General features: G+C 43.3%; 1 protein-coding gene across 2 annotated transcripts in view; it reads left to right on the top strand.

Annotated features, from left to right (window-relative positions):
- The window catches only part of ARFGAP3 (ADP ribosylation factor GTPase activating protein 3), a 75,783-nt gene that overhangs the window by 9,506 nt on the left and 53,005 nt on the right, over window positions 1-13,272 (top strand). For both annotated transcript variants that reach the window (XM_034783307.1, XM_034783297.1), the window contains exons 2-3: window positions 1,524-1,642; window positions 3,313-3,385. In XM_034783307.1, the coding sequence (XP_034639198.1) occupies window positions 1,524-1,642; window positions 3,313-3,385 (192 nt within the window). The remainder of the gene's footprint in view (window positions 1-1,523; window positions 1,643-3,312; window positions 3,386-13,272) is intronic.

The raw sequence follows: 13,272 nt of genomic DNA, 5'->3' as shown, positions 1-13,272 counted from the left end.
ACTGCCCCCTCCTAAGCCCCCCCCCCACCCTAACTGCCCCCCAGGACCCTACCCCCTACCTGTACCGTGACTGCCCAAAACCTTATCCACCCTCCCCAGAAAGCCCCCCCCCCGAACTCCCAATCCCCCCTCCCTATCTCTTGACTGCCCCATCCAAAACCTCCCTGCCCCTTCTCCGACCCCCTGGCTCCCTTGTTGTTGGCCTTTGCCTAATGTCTCTGTGAGCTTGCTCAGGAACGGCCTGAGCCGTTCGTCCCGGCACACTGGGCAACAGTGGAGGAGGAGCGGGGGAGGAGCTCCAGGCTGCCGGAGGTGATCTGCGAAAGCAGGGAGGGAGGGAGTGATCTCTGCTGCAGGGGAAGCAGAGGAGGGGCTCCCTCTGGCTGTCGGAGCCCCATGTAAGTGGCACCATCCGGCCGGCTGCCCTGTTAGCCGTGCGCGCTCTGCATGGGGTGGGGTGGGGGGAGTCCGGACATTTACAAATTCCCCCCGGACGCTATTTTTAGCTCAAAAAGCCGGACATGTCCGGGGGAATCCGGACGAATGGTAACCCTACATTTCTATGTTATGCGGAACCAGAGGGTCAGTGTAACAGATCCTCTGGCTCTATTCCCAAACAGACACATTAGGAGCCACAGAGAGCTGGGTTAAGCAATACATGGGAAGAATGCTTACCATACTGGTTTTGCTGTCAGGGACGCTTTGCATCTACAGGGGAAAAGGAAAGCATGTGGGACATTGTTACCAGCAATATTAACTGATGTTACATTAACTCATTGAGAAGAGAATAGACCCAGTTGGTATTAGACACAGGTTATCCGAATCATTTATTACCAGAATGTCCTTGAAATGCTATTCCTTAAACACTTGTTGTTTTTAGTAATATAGAATGAGTTGTAACAAACTTATTCTTGGGCTATTTTGATATGAGTTCTCTTAAATGTGCATGTCGCTTGTCTCTTTTAAACACAAAATCTTTAGAATATAAAAACTAAATGGCTGATAGCATAAGTTGATTGCGAGGAAGTGTGTTACACTTTTCACAAATATTTTGAACAAATTGAACATTATGATAAGATTCTATAATGTATGTATTTGTATGTTCCCAACAGTGTGCTAGATGCACTGCAGGTATGCACGAAGACAAATTCTCAGCCCCAAGTATCTTATAATCTATGTAGCTGTTTACATTCTAAATAGATGGAATTAGTAAGTGTTCGTATGAGTGGAAGTTACTACTTTGTCATTAAATATGTTGAATTTAGGAGTTCCTTAGAAGATAGTGGATTGAGCCGAGAGTTTCAGATGTCTAATACTGCGTGCTCCAGATTAATTGTGAGAGTTGGGCAAGTTGCTTAACCTCAGTTTGTTTCCCCATCTATAAAGTAGGGATAATATGAAATGAACTAGTCAACCTGTGGTCTGGGGATTAGTTTTAAAATGCTAAGCACTACATAGGTATTAGTCAAAAAGTATCTTTTAGTGGGAATTGATTAATTTATTTGTTAACTTATCTTTTTTAGGTGTGTTTTGACTGTGGAGCCAAAAATCCTAGCTGGGCAAGCATAACATATGGTGTTTTTCTTTGTATTGATTGCTCAGGGACCCATCGATCACTTGGTGTTCACTTGAGTTTCATTCGGTAAGTAGTTAGTATGATTCTATGCTAAATAAGTGGTAAGATTTGTTTCCAGTATTTCTGTCACGATATTATGTGGTTCTTCAGAAGCTTTTATTGTGGACACTTATTAATGAGGGAATGAGCTTTTCATTCTAAGTTACTGGTTCACATCCATCTCATGATGGTACTGGCTGCAAGTTATCTGCTGTGTATTTGGGAACTAGATAAATGAGAGAGGAGAGAGTCTCAGTAGAGTTCCTGTTGTGCACGTGTTCACATTGCACAAGCTGTGGTACAAAGATAATTAAGTCCCTTGTTGGCAGCCTTGTTCAAACTTCCTTGCAGAAGATGAAGATTTGAACAGGCATGAAATTGAACTTAATTCTCTCATCTTTATGGTTCTTCCATATCAAGATTGAGCCAGATTTCTGCAGCATTGTGTAAAGATTGTTTGCCATCTTTAGCTTTGTGTTACAAGGTACTGAGTATTCTTTCATGGGTACATGCATCAGAAATGTTTAAAAGGAGGGTATGCCTCTGTTCTTTAAACCTGTAATAGTGAAGTATGGCACCATAGTCTCTTCATTGTGGTAGCAGGTGAGATGATATTTGCTTTCCCTGATAAAATGAAAAATGTGGAAAATTGGTAACAGGTGTCATTTTCCCTGCCTTTGAATATTGAAGGAACCTTCACAAAAACTAGGTGATTATCTTTGCAGGAATGAGATTGTCAAAGTTTTATATTCTCATACATAGGCACAAATGTAAATATTTGGAAAGGGAGTTTTATTGTGTCAGGACTTCCACCATATTGCCTGCAGTTTTCATTTTCTTTTTTGACTTTTGTAATTGGAAAAACTTTAAACCCAAGCAGAAGCCTAATGTAGCTTTCCCTATTCACATAGTCTAGGTCTATACTTAAAACTTTTGCTGATATAATAAAAGTGGTTAGAAGTATGATTTTTTTTTTTTTTTTATTTTAAACATTTTTATACCAGCTAAAGCCTTTGTGTAGATGCAGTTATAGAAGCAAAAAAGTTCTTTTACTGATGTAGCTTATTTTGTTCAGGCAACTGGTGTAAGCTATGCTAGCGAGAGCACTCTTTTGCCTGTATAACCTGCATCTTACAGTAGGGGAGTTTGCAGGTGCAGCTATGCTATTAAATATTTTCTAGTGTAGACTAGACCTTAGACACTGAAGAGTTAATTAGAGTCCTGGGAGAAATTCTTTGCTAACCTTGTCTTACCTAAGGCTATGCATGAGTTTTATGGACAGCCCAAAAGGTACTTCGATTTTTGGGACTGTCCTGAGTAGACCCTTTAATTTTGTCCTCAGTAAAACAGTACAGGATCCCCATGCCTACAAGGTATTCCATACTACACCAGCATAATAACTCCACTTCCCCTCTGAAGTCGGTGCAAGTTCTCCTGGTGAGGACACGCACCACCGACGGAAGGAGGGTAGTGTGGATGTGAAAAACTGCAGTAATTACTGCAGTGGCTGTATGTCAACTTAACTTAAGTTTGTAGTGTTGACATGCCTTGAGTTAGTGTAGGGGTTTTGTGTACAATAATACAAGTTTTGAACTGTAATATTTATTACAAACTTCTAGTTTTTCTTAAAACAACTTTTAAAAGATGTATTTAAAATTCTTTTTGAAAATAACATTTAAAATGTTTCCTCTGCTTAGATCTACGGAATTAGATTCCAACTGGTCTTGGTTTCAGTTGAGATGCATGCAAATAGGAGGAAATGCTAATGCCGTAAGTATATCTTAGAAAGGTTTTTCTGATTTCAAGTATTTGCTTTTTATGTTTAACAGCTTCACACTTAGCTTTATTGCTCATTTCATGTGTTAGTGAAGAATTCAGGGATGAAGGAATTAACTCCACAGCCCCCTAGAATATTTGTGTATTTTTTGTGTGTTTCAAGTTAAAATAATGAATTTATTGCTGCACTCCTAAAACTTTATACATCCTGTAGAGAAGAAACTAGTTTATATGGAAATGGGGTCATGACAAATATGTGTGCTGTTTCAAGAGATTTGCACAGACCTCAAAGGCATAAGACCAATAAATGTGTCTCTCTTAGAATTCTAGCAAAATACAATAAGTTACTTTGAATTTTCCATGTGTTTTGGCCTTAGTGAAGGGAAGAATCTGCTCTGCTCAAAGATTACACAAGCATGAAATGTTATTGGTTATTTTCTATCCTAATATTCTAAGAAAATCAAAAGACAAAAATGCAGGTCTTTTTTAAAGAAATGGCAAATACCCAATATAATTAGGTTAATTTTTACTTCTATGTGCTTTTTTTGTTGGCGAAAGCTCAGTTTTTAAAGTTAAAGTTCACAGACATGGTGAAGGGAAAATATTAAAATATTTCTCTTCAAAATTTGTGTTTTGTCATCTAATACACAATGATAAGAGTTCTTGTATGCAATTCAGTTGGTACCAACGGGGCCCTTGTAAATTAATTATCTAATATGAGTTACCATCTGAAATTTGCGATACCATAGCTAATGAACTAAAAATTTTCCAGGTAACTTGGTTTCTGTAATAGTTGCACTCAAATTCTGTTAAATTGTATTGTCATCTATTTCATATGAATTTTGTTTTTTACTAACTCCGGTTTTGGAATATTATTAATTTTTGCTATTTCTTTACTGTAGTTGCAATTTAATCTTGAACCTCAGCTACCACAGTGATTAGCTCCCTAGAAATATCTAAGGTAGTTAGAAAATCAGTATAGTCTTCTGAGGTTCTTCTTCTTCCCAGAATAGCTTTCTCTTGTAACTAAGCCCAAGATTTTCAAAACTGTGTGCCTAAAGTTAGACTCCTAAATACATATTTAAATGTCCAAATAAACTGCCAGTGACTTTAATGGAAACTTCTGGTGCTCAGCACTATGAAAACCCTGGCCATTTATTCAGGCCTCTAAATATACAATTACAAGCATGACTTTAGGCACACAGTTTTGAAAATCTTGGGCTTAGAGCCTATTACAGTTAAGACTGAAGCACAGTCGCTGGATTTGTTAGCCTTTCTAGAAACTGTTACACTCTTTTCCAGCCTTCAGCTATACAGTAGCCCCTCACTTAACGTTGTAGTTATGTTCCTGAAAAATGTGACTTTAAGTGAAACAATATTAAACAAATCCAGTTTTCCCATAAGATTTAATGTAAATGCGGGGGGTTAGGTTCCAGGGAAATTTTTTTAGGGCAGACCAAAGGCATTATATACTGTACAGTACTGTACTATATTGTTGTTGGGAAGTGCCCCTGGCTTACCCCACACAGGCACAGCCCGCTGCAGGCAAGGACGCTAGGAAGCACCGCTGCAGCGGCAGCTTCCCTGGAGAAGAACAGGCACTGACTTTGCAGGGGGATGCTCCAGGCCCGCCTCTTCCCGTCCCTGCTCCACTCCACAGGGGTGGGGCCTGGAGGTGGATAGGCTGTCTCCTAATTTTGAGTAGCCAGATATCAGGTCTATAAGAAGAGCTCAGCGTGGAGCAATGTATCTCAGGGAGGCTTTGAAAACCCATTTTAGTAATGACCCACAGTAATGTGTCCTGCTTTTTTATATTGTGCCTATCCATAGTCTGAACCCTGCCGTGACCGCTGTTTTTCTTTCTCGTGCACATCTCCCACCCTAGTGCCTCAGTTTCCCTGACCCTCCTCTGCTCTCGTCCCCCCATGCTTCGAATTAATAAAGATGATTTTGTTTTCAAGACATGGACTTTTATTCAGGGCTTTGGAGCAGAGCCTGGAGCTGGAGCGCAGAGCAGCTCCGGAGCAGTGGAGCTGCAGGTTTTTGCCTGGAGCTGGGGTGGAGCCAGAGCACAGCTCCAAAGCCCTGCTTTTATTGCACACAGATCTAGTGTGACGTTCCCCTCTTGTGGTATCTGGACCGCTGATCTGCTAGGTCACTTCAATCCTTGATTCTGGAAGCCAGCCTTACCCTGCTCTGCTGTGAGAACCCCCACTCCTGGGCTGTTCACGCACAGCCTCTAGCATATAAGATGCTCCTTGGATGGTGCAACCCAGTGACACTAGCCAATATTTCTGGTCCCGGACACAACCCTAGGAACCTCCGTCTTGCAGTGTCCAGTTACGCCCGCTGGACGCTGCAAGCTTATGTTTGCTAATCAATTTAGCAAAGAAATTGATATGTACCAGGCTTGTTATCCCACGGGGAGACTCTGACATGCTTCAGACCAAACATACTGCTTCAGATAGAATAAACAAACAGATTTATTAACTATAGAGATACATTTTAAGTGATTATAAGTCAAAACAAAACAAGTTAGATTTGGTCAAATGAAATAAAAGCAAAACGCATTCTAAGCTGATCTTAACACTTTCAGTGACCTTACAAACTTAGATGCTTCTTCTCACCACAGACTGGCTGGTTGCTCTTCAGCCAGGCTCTCCCCTTTGATCAGTGCTTCAGTCGCTTGGTGTGGTGTCTGTAGATGCAGGTGGAAGAGAGAGAGAGAGAAAGCATGGCAAATGTCTCCCACTTTTATCATGTCCTTTCTTCCCTCTTGGCTCCCCTCCCCCCATAGTCAGGTGAGCATTACCTCATCACGGTTCCAAACTGACCAAAGAAAGGGGGGGTGACTCCCTCGAGAGTCTAACAAATTCTTTTGTTGCTGCCTAGGCCAGCGACCTTTGTTCCTGTGAGGCTGGGCAGGGTTTATCCCATACATGCCCTGCTGAGGTGTGAACTGCCTGTCTGCTCTTGGAGAGTTTTTGCCTGGGCTTATTTTAAGCCAAGAGGATACATTTTCAGCCTAATAACTATATACATGAAATTATAGCCTATAACATTACGGTAACAACAATGCTCAGTGTATCATGAGCCTTCGAAGTCACCCAACATGACAAACTTTGCATTGGATACCACACAGTCATTTTACAAGGATGAACATGGGGGTTCTGGGGGTTTCCCCGAGGTACAGAGCGTCACATCTCCCCTCTTAGTTTACTTAGTTAGTCACTGACTGTCACATATAGACACTGAAAGATCTAACAAAGAGTTAAATCTGGGAAAGATGGTGGAACAAAATTGGGAGAGGGAAAACATATTAATCTTGTCTTTAAAAGCTCAGCGGCCTTACACTGATGTATGACAGGCATGTGTGGCTGTTATTCTTGGCACCCTTCCCTGGGGTTGAGTGGAAGGGATATTGCATTGGCCCCCCTCGCCTACTGGAACCTGTGTGAGGGGGGAACAGGGAGTACAGGGATGTTGGAATGCTATTCTGCAGGGGCTGCAGAGGGAGTCGAGACTCCAAGTGTTTCTCTTGAAGGTCAACAAGATGTCTCTATATGTCTGTCTGTTTCTACAGAATACCCAGCATCTCCTGCTGAGTGTCATACTCGTTCTCACGGGCTGCTCTCCTGCTCGTAATGTCTATGTCCAGATTTTCAGAGAGCGCAATACTCCACGTCCTCTGCTCGGTGTCCACTGTCCCAGAGGCGTTCATTATCTCATTAAACATGTCATCACACATCCTCTTTTGCCTTCATCTTATCTGGGAGAGCCTCTCTGCCAGTGTGGAGTAAGAGCTGAATGCCAAATTTTCAGCTGTAAACCATGCAAAGCAGAGAGGAACCACTGTCCATGCAGACCCAGGGTCTAGTGCAGAGTTGCTATATAAAAATCACATCCCTGAATCCACACAAGTGTAAAGCTGAACATTTCAATTAATACTTTGTAGAAATGAAACTGTTTTGTTGTCCCAGCCATGGTGAGTATGGCCTGCAGGTAGGGGCACTGCACCATCTTCAGCATTGGGTAGGCAACCCATGGCGGGACCAGAGGTGGGCAGGGGGCCATGCCACCTCCCCTTTGTAACATGGGCGTTGTCTGGAGATTGGAGACCAGTTTTCCCCTCTCCCAAACTGCACGCCTTGGCAGAGGCAGCATGGGGGTGTGTGTGTGTGTTTGCAGTGGTGGGTGGCCACCACAACATTTTCCTTCCCCCACCACTCCCACCATTGCTGCTGCTGCTTTCCAGCACCTGAGGCTTGCAGTTTCTGAGGTCAATACTGACCCCTGCCACCTAAATTACAGCCATGTGTTGTAAAGCGTTGGTGAAGGGGCAGAAAATCACAAGGGGGCCCCACAGGCACTATTATTTGTGGTTCAAGCAATTTAAAATGAAAACTACCACCATCTCCCATAGGTGACTCTAGCTAATATCACACTCCTGAGGTTAATAGAGGCAGCAACAGAACAGCTGCTGAAGGTGTCGGTTACAGACCAGGTCCTTATGCTGCTATGCTGTGTACTGTGATGATGCCAGATGGATTAATACTGGAGTGGTGTGGGAAAGTGTCCTACTGCAGTGGAAGGAATAAGGCAGCCCTCCCCAGAAACCTTCTACAATAGATTGCAGTGTACTTCCATGAAAGTTTCCTGGAGATCGCTATGAAGGATTCCCTGGATATCCGTGTGTACATAAATAATCTTTTTCGCAGAGCACCCTCTGTATAGCTGGTACAGTCACTGGAAAGCAGATAGCCACTCTACCTCAACTAGTTTTTTAAAATAAAAAATAGCATACAAGAGCATGTGACCCCAAAATATTAATTGGAATTGCATATTCACCAGAGGTTCCTTCCCTGGCATCATGCTCGTCCATGCTGCTGTGCTGTGACTGGCTGCACTGCTCCGGGATTAAAAACAGCTCCTGGCTCTCCGGGACAATGGATCCCCTGCTTGCCTTTCTCCCATTCTCTTCCTTTTCTTCCTTGTCCAAGACCTACTCCTCAGTATTGCCTGCAGTGGCCCTGGACTCTGATTCCTCAGAGGTATTGATGCTGCTCTTGGGTGTTGTGGTGTGGTTGCCACTGAGAATAGCATTCAGCTCCATGTAAAAACAGAATGTCTGCAGTGACTGTTTGTCTCCCTTACCTTTTGATATGCCTGCTGAAATTCCTTGATTTTCATGTGAGGCTGCGTGTTCCTGGTATAGCCCTTCTCCCCCAGGTCCTGAGCGATCTGCTCATGTATGGCAGAATTAGAGCTATACCTGTACAGCCTCTTCTCCCCACAGACCCAGAAGATCCACCACCTCCTGTGTACTCCAGCGTGGAGCCGGCACAGTCAGCTATGTAGACGGGCGCTCTTCGCCAAACAAACAAGAAATGGAAATTCAAAAGTTCATGGTCCTTTAACAGGGGCGGGGCTGTTTCCTGTGTACCTGACTCTGGGCAGCGGAGTTGAGAACGGTGACTAGGGTGGTCACAGCGGAGCATTGTTGGACATCTGCCATAGGCCAGTTAAGTCAACGTAAGCAACGCAGTGCCTACGTTGCCACCACGTCAACCTATGTTGAATTAAGCGCTACGCCTCTCGTGGAGGTGGAGTAATTAAGTTGACGTAGCAGGTGAGTTACGTTGGCGGAAGGGACCTGGTAGTGTAGACACCGACATAAGGCAGCTTACGTTGATCTAACTGTGTAGTGTAGATCAGGCCTTTGTTTATTTCTTAAATGTTGCAGTGGAAGATTGTTTTGTTTAGTTAAAATACTTGCAAATATGCCAGTGTCTAATGTAATTTCCTAATATCATTGCTATAAATGGTAACATGCTTTATATATCAACATAGAATTAATGATTTTACTAAATTAATTACTAATGTAAGAAATCATTTAAGAATAGAATGTTTATACTAACAGGGAATTCATTAATTACTGGTAATGCTCAAGCAACTCCCTCATGCAACTCAGGAAGACAAGAAATAAATCTCTCTCCAAAAAGTTGATTCTTTATAACAAAACTTATTTAAATAACTCTTAGACTTTACATAAATAATTACTAATTTTAAGACTGTTTTGAAACAAAAAGCTTTTATATAAAAGAACAGGTGTGTTTGGACTTTATGAAAGCATTTTATTTTCTGTTGAACTCTAATAAAATTGAAGTGCTAACTTCAGAAAATGAATTGAACAAAAAGGTAGAGTTAAAACTCTAACTTCAAAGATGTTGTGAGACCCTCCTGCCCCAAAGACAAGAGATATAACTGTCAAGAAAGAATTACAATAGTAATGCATATCTCATTAACAAACTACATCTTCATAAGATGAAGAGGCTCTTAAGGACAACTCAGGAAAGTACTGAGCCAGTGAAAGAATGACAGCAACCAACTTGGAATCTAAACCTGCATGAAAGAGATGTTTTCCTATAATTTTCATGAAAATAGCAAGGAAAGGGTATAAAACTGTGAAGTGAGCACCTCCTCCATCTCACACATACTGCTACCCTGCTTAAACAGCAAGCATTCCACAACTCATCCTGTCCACCTCTACAAGCAAGCTACTACTACAGATAGCTAAAACAGAAAAGACTCAAGAAGAAACCATACCCAAGGAAAACCTACCCAAGACTTCAATGTGGATTGGTGTGAAGGTAACAAAGACACTGCGAAGGGATTATATTTGAAATTCTTGTAATGATTTTATTGGGATATGGAAATGCTGTGGTAACTCGAGATACTAACATTTTCTCCTGTTAACCATCTAATGGTTAGACCATGTATTCCTGGAGAGAAGGACTGGCCTAACATTGGTAAACAGAGAAATAGTAGGATTTAAACTGGATTTGAGATTTTTAATATTTGTAATTGACCTGTCTCAAGACAGGTGCTTAAAGTAACTAAAAATAACAAATTTCAATATTTCTTTTGGTTTCATAGGATTTAATTGAGATTGTTTGTTTGCTTTGCCCATCTATAAGCTTGCTAGCTATTAATAAAACCTAGACAAAGTTCACCTGCCCTTAAACCAATTATGTCCATATGTAAATAGTTTTTAAGTATCTAAGATACTAAGACTGGATTCACAATAATTTTGGGAAACAATATACCTTGGTCTTAATTAACCAAGGGTATGTCTACACTACGAAATTAGGTTGATTTTATACAGTCGATTGTGTATGTCCCCACTAAGTGCATTAAGTCGGCGGAGTGCATCCTCACTACCGTGGCTAGCATTGACTCACGGAGCGGTGCACTGTGGGAAGCTATCCCACAGTTCCCGCAGTCTCTGCTGCCCATTGGAATTCTGGGTTAAACTCCCAATGCCTAATGGGGAAAAAACATTGTTGCAGGTGGTTTGGGGTACATGTCGTCAGTCTCCCCTCCTGCTCTCCCTGAAAGCAACTGTAGACAATTGTTTCGCACCTTTTTTCCTGGGTTACCCATGCAGATGCCATAGCACGGCAAGCATGGAGCCTGCTCAGCTCACCGCTGCTGTTGTGAGCATTGTAAACACCTCGCGCATTATACGCAGTATGTGCAGAACCTGGCTAAGAGACGGCAGCACGAGGACAATTGTGAGGAGGACATGGATGCAGATGTTCCTGAAAGCATGGGATGTGGCAATTGGGACATCATGGCGGCAGCGGGGCTGGTTGATAGAGTGGAACGCCGATTCTGGGCCTGGCAAACAAGCACAGACTGGTGGGACCGCATAGTGTTGCAGGTATGGGATGATTCCCAGTGGCTGCAAAACTTTTGCATACGTAAGGCCACTTTCTCGAACTCTGTGAGTTGCTTTCCCCCACCCTGAAGCTCAGGAATACTAAGATGAGAGCTGTCCTGACAGTTGAGAAGCGAGTGGCGATAGCCCTGCAGAAGCTTGCAACGCCTGACTGCTACCAATCAGTTGGGAATCAATTTGGAGTGGGCAAATCTACTGTGGGGACTGCTGTGATTCAAGTAGCCAATGCAATCACTGACGTTCTGCTATCAAGGGTAGTGACTGGGAAATGTGCAGGTCATAGTGGATGGCTTTCCCTAACTGTGGTGGGGCAATAGACGGAACCCATATGCCTATCTTGGCACAGGACCACCTTGCCAACCAATACATAAACCGCAAGAGCTACTTCTCAATGGTGCTGCAAGCACTGGTGGATCACAAGGGACGTTTCACCGACATCAACGTGGGATGACCGGGAAAGGTGCATGACGCTCACATCTTTAGAAATGCTGGGCTGTTTGAGCAGCTGCAAGAAGGGACTTACTTCCCAGACCAGAAAATTACTGTTGGGTATGTTGAAATGCCAATAGTTATGCTTGGAGACCCAGCCTACCCCTTGCTCCCATGGCTCATGAAGCCATACACAGGCAGCCTGGACAGTAGTAAGGAGCAGTTCAACTATAGGCTGAGCAAGTGCAGAATGTTGGTAGAATGTGCCTTTGGATGTTTAAAAGCTCACTGATACTGTTTGCTGAATAGGTTAGGCCTCAGTGCAACCAATATTTCCATTGTTATTACTGCTTGCTGTGTGCTCCATAATATCTGTGAGAGTAAGGGGGAGACATTTATGGTGGGGTAGAAGGTTGAGGCAAATCGCCTGGCTGCCAGTTTTGAACAGCCAGATACCAGGGCGATTAGAAGAGCACAGGTAGGCGCGCTGTGCATCAGAGAGGCTTTGAAAACCAGTTTCATGACTTGCCACAGGCTACAGTGTGACAGTTGTGTGTTTTTTCTCCTTGATGCAAACCCACCCCCTTTGTTGATTTTAATTCCCTGTAAGCCAACCACCTTCCCCCCTTCGATCACAGCTGGCAAAGGAAATAAAGTCATTATTGTTTTGAAACCATGCATTCTTCATTAATTTAAAAAAAAAAAAGGGAGATAACTGATAAGCTAGTCTGGGGAAGGACAAGGCCACATTGCTTATTGTAGCCACAGTACAAATCAAAACTGTTTGAATGACAACCTTCTGTTGCTTGGGCCATCCTCTGGAGTCGAGTGGCTGGGTGTCCGGAGCCTCTGCCCCTGCGTTCTTGGGCATCTGGGTGAGGAGGATATGGAACTTGGGGAGGAGGACAGGCAGTTGTACAGTGGATGCAGCGGTGGTCTGTGCTCTTTGTTGGCTTGCCTGCAGCTCTACCAGAGGCCTGAGCATGTCCGTTTGCTCCCCCATTAGCCTCAGCATTGCATCCTGCCTCTTCTCATCGCGCTCACTTAATGCTTTCCTGGACTCTGCCACTGATTGCCTCCATGCATTCAGCTGTGCCCTATCAGTGCGGGAGGACTGCATGAGCTCAGAAAACATGTCATTGCGAGTGTATTTTTTTTGCCTTCTAGAAACGTTTGCACCTGTGGGGGGATAAAAAGGGAGAGTAAAATTGAAGACGATACATTTCTGAGAACAAAAGGGAGACTCTTTCACAGTGAATCAAGCAATTCACAGCAGACGGCACATGTGCTTTAGGTACAAGATCGTATTTTGCCTTTTATATTGAGCGCCTGCCGGTATGGTGACATAGCACACATGACTGGGCAACAGAATTTAGTTTCCAGGCCGCCATGGTAAGCCAAAGGGTATGCGGGTTTGGCTTCTAACACCTTCACAACATGTGGGAATGTTTTCAAACTGCAGCACCCTCCTTTCCCATAGCAAGCAATGCCAGTTGGGTTTGCCATTTAAAAGGAGGGACTGCAGTTTTCGGGTGGATGTGCAGCACATACCTCGCTCCTACGAGTGGCTATTTGGGAGGATCCCTTCACCCTTCCCTCTTCTGCGTGGCTATTCTCAGGGATGATCCCTTTTAGCCAAGCGTAAACAGCCCAGCATGAACAGGGTCCTTTTACTGTTCCCTTACAAAAATTCCCCTATTTCAACCTGGTG

The sequence above is a fragment of the Trachemys scripta genome, chromosome 1 (genome assembly GCF_013100865.1).
Source record: "Trachemys scripta elegans isolate TJP31775 chromosome 1, CAS_Tse_1.0, whole genome shotgun sequence".
Classification (NCBI taxonomy): Eukaryota; Metazoa; Chordata; order Testudines; family Emydidae; genus Trachemys; species Trachemys scripta.
The sequence above is the reverse complement of the archived record's forward strand: the minus strand, read 5'-3'. Positions and strand labels throughout refer to the sequence as shown.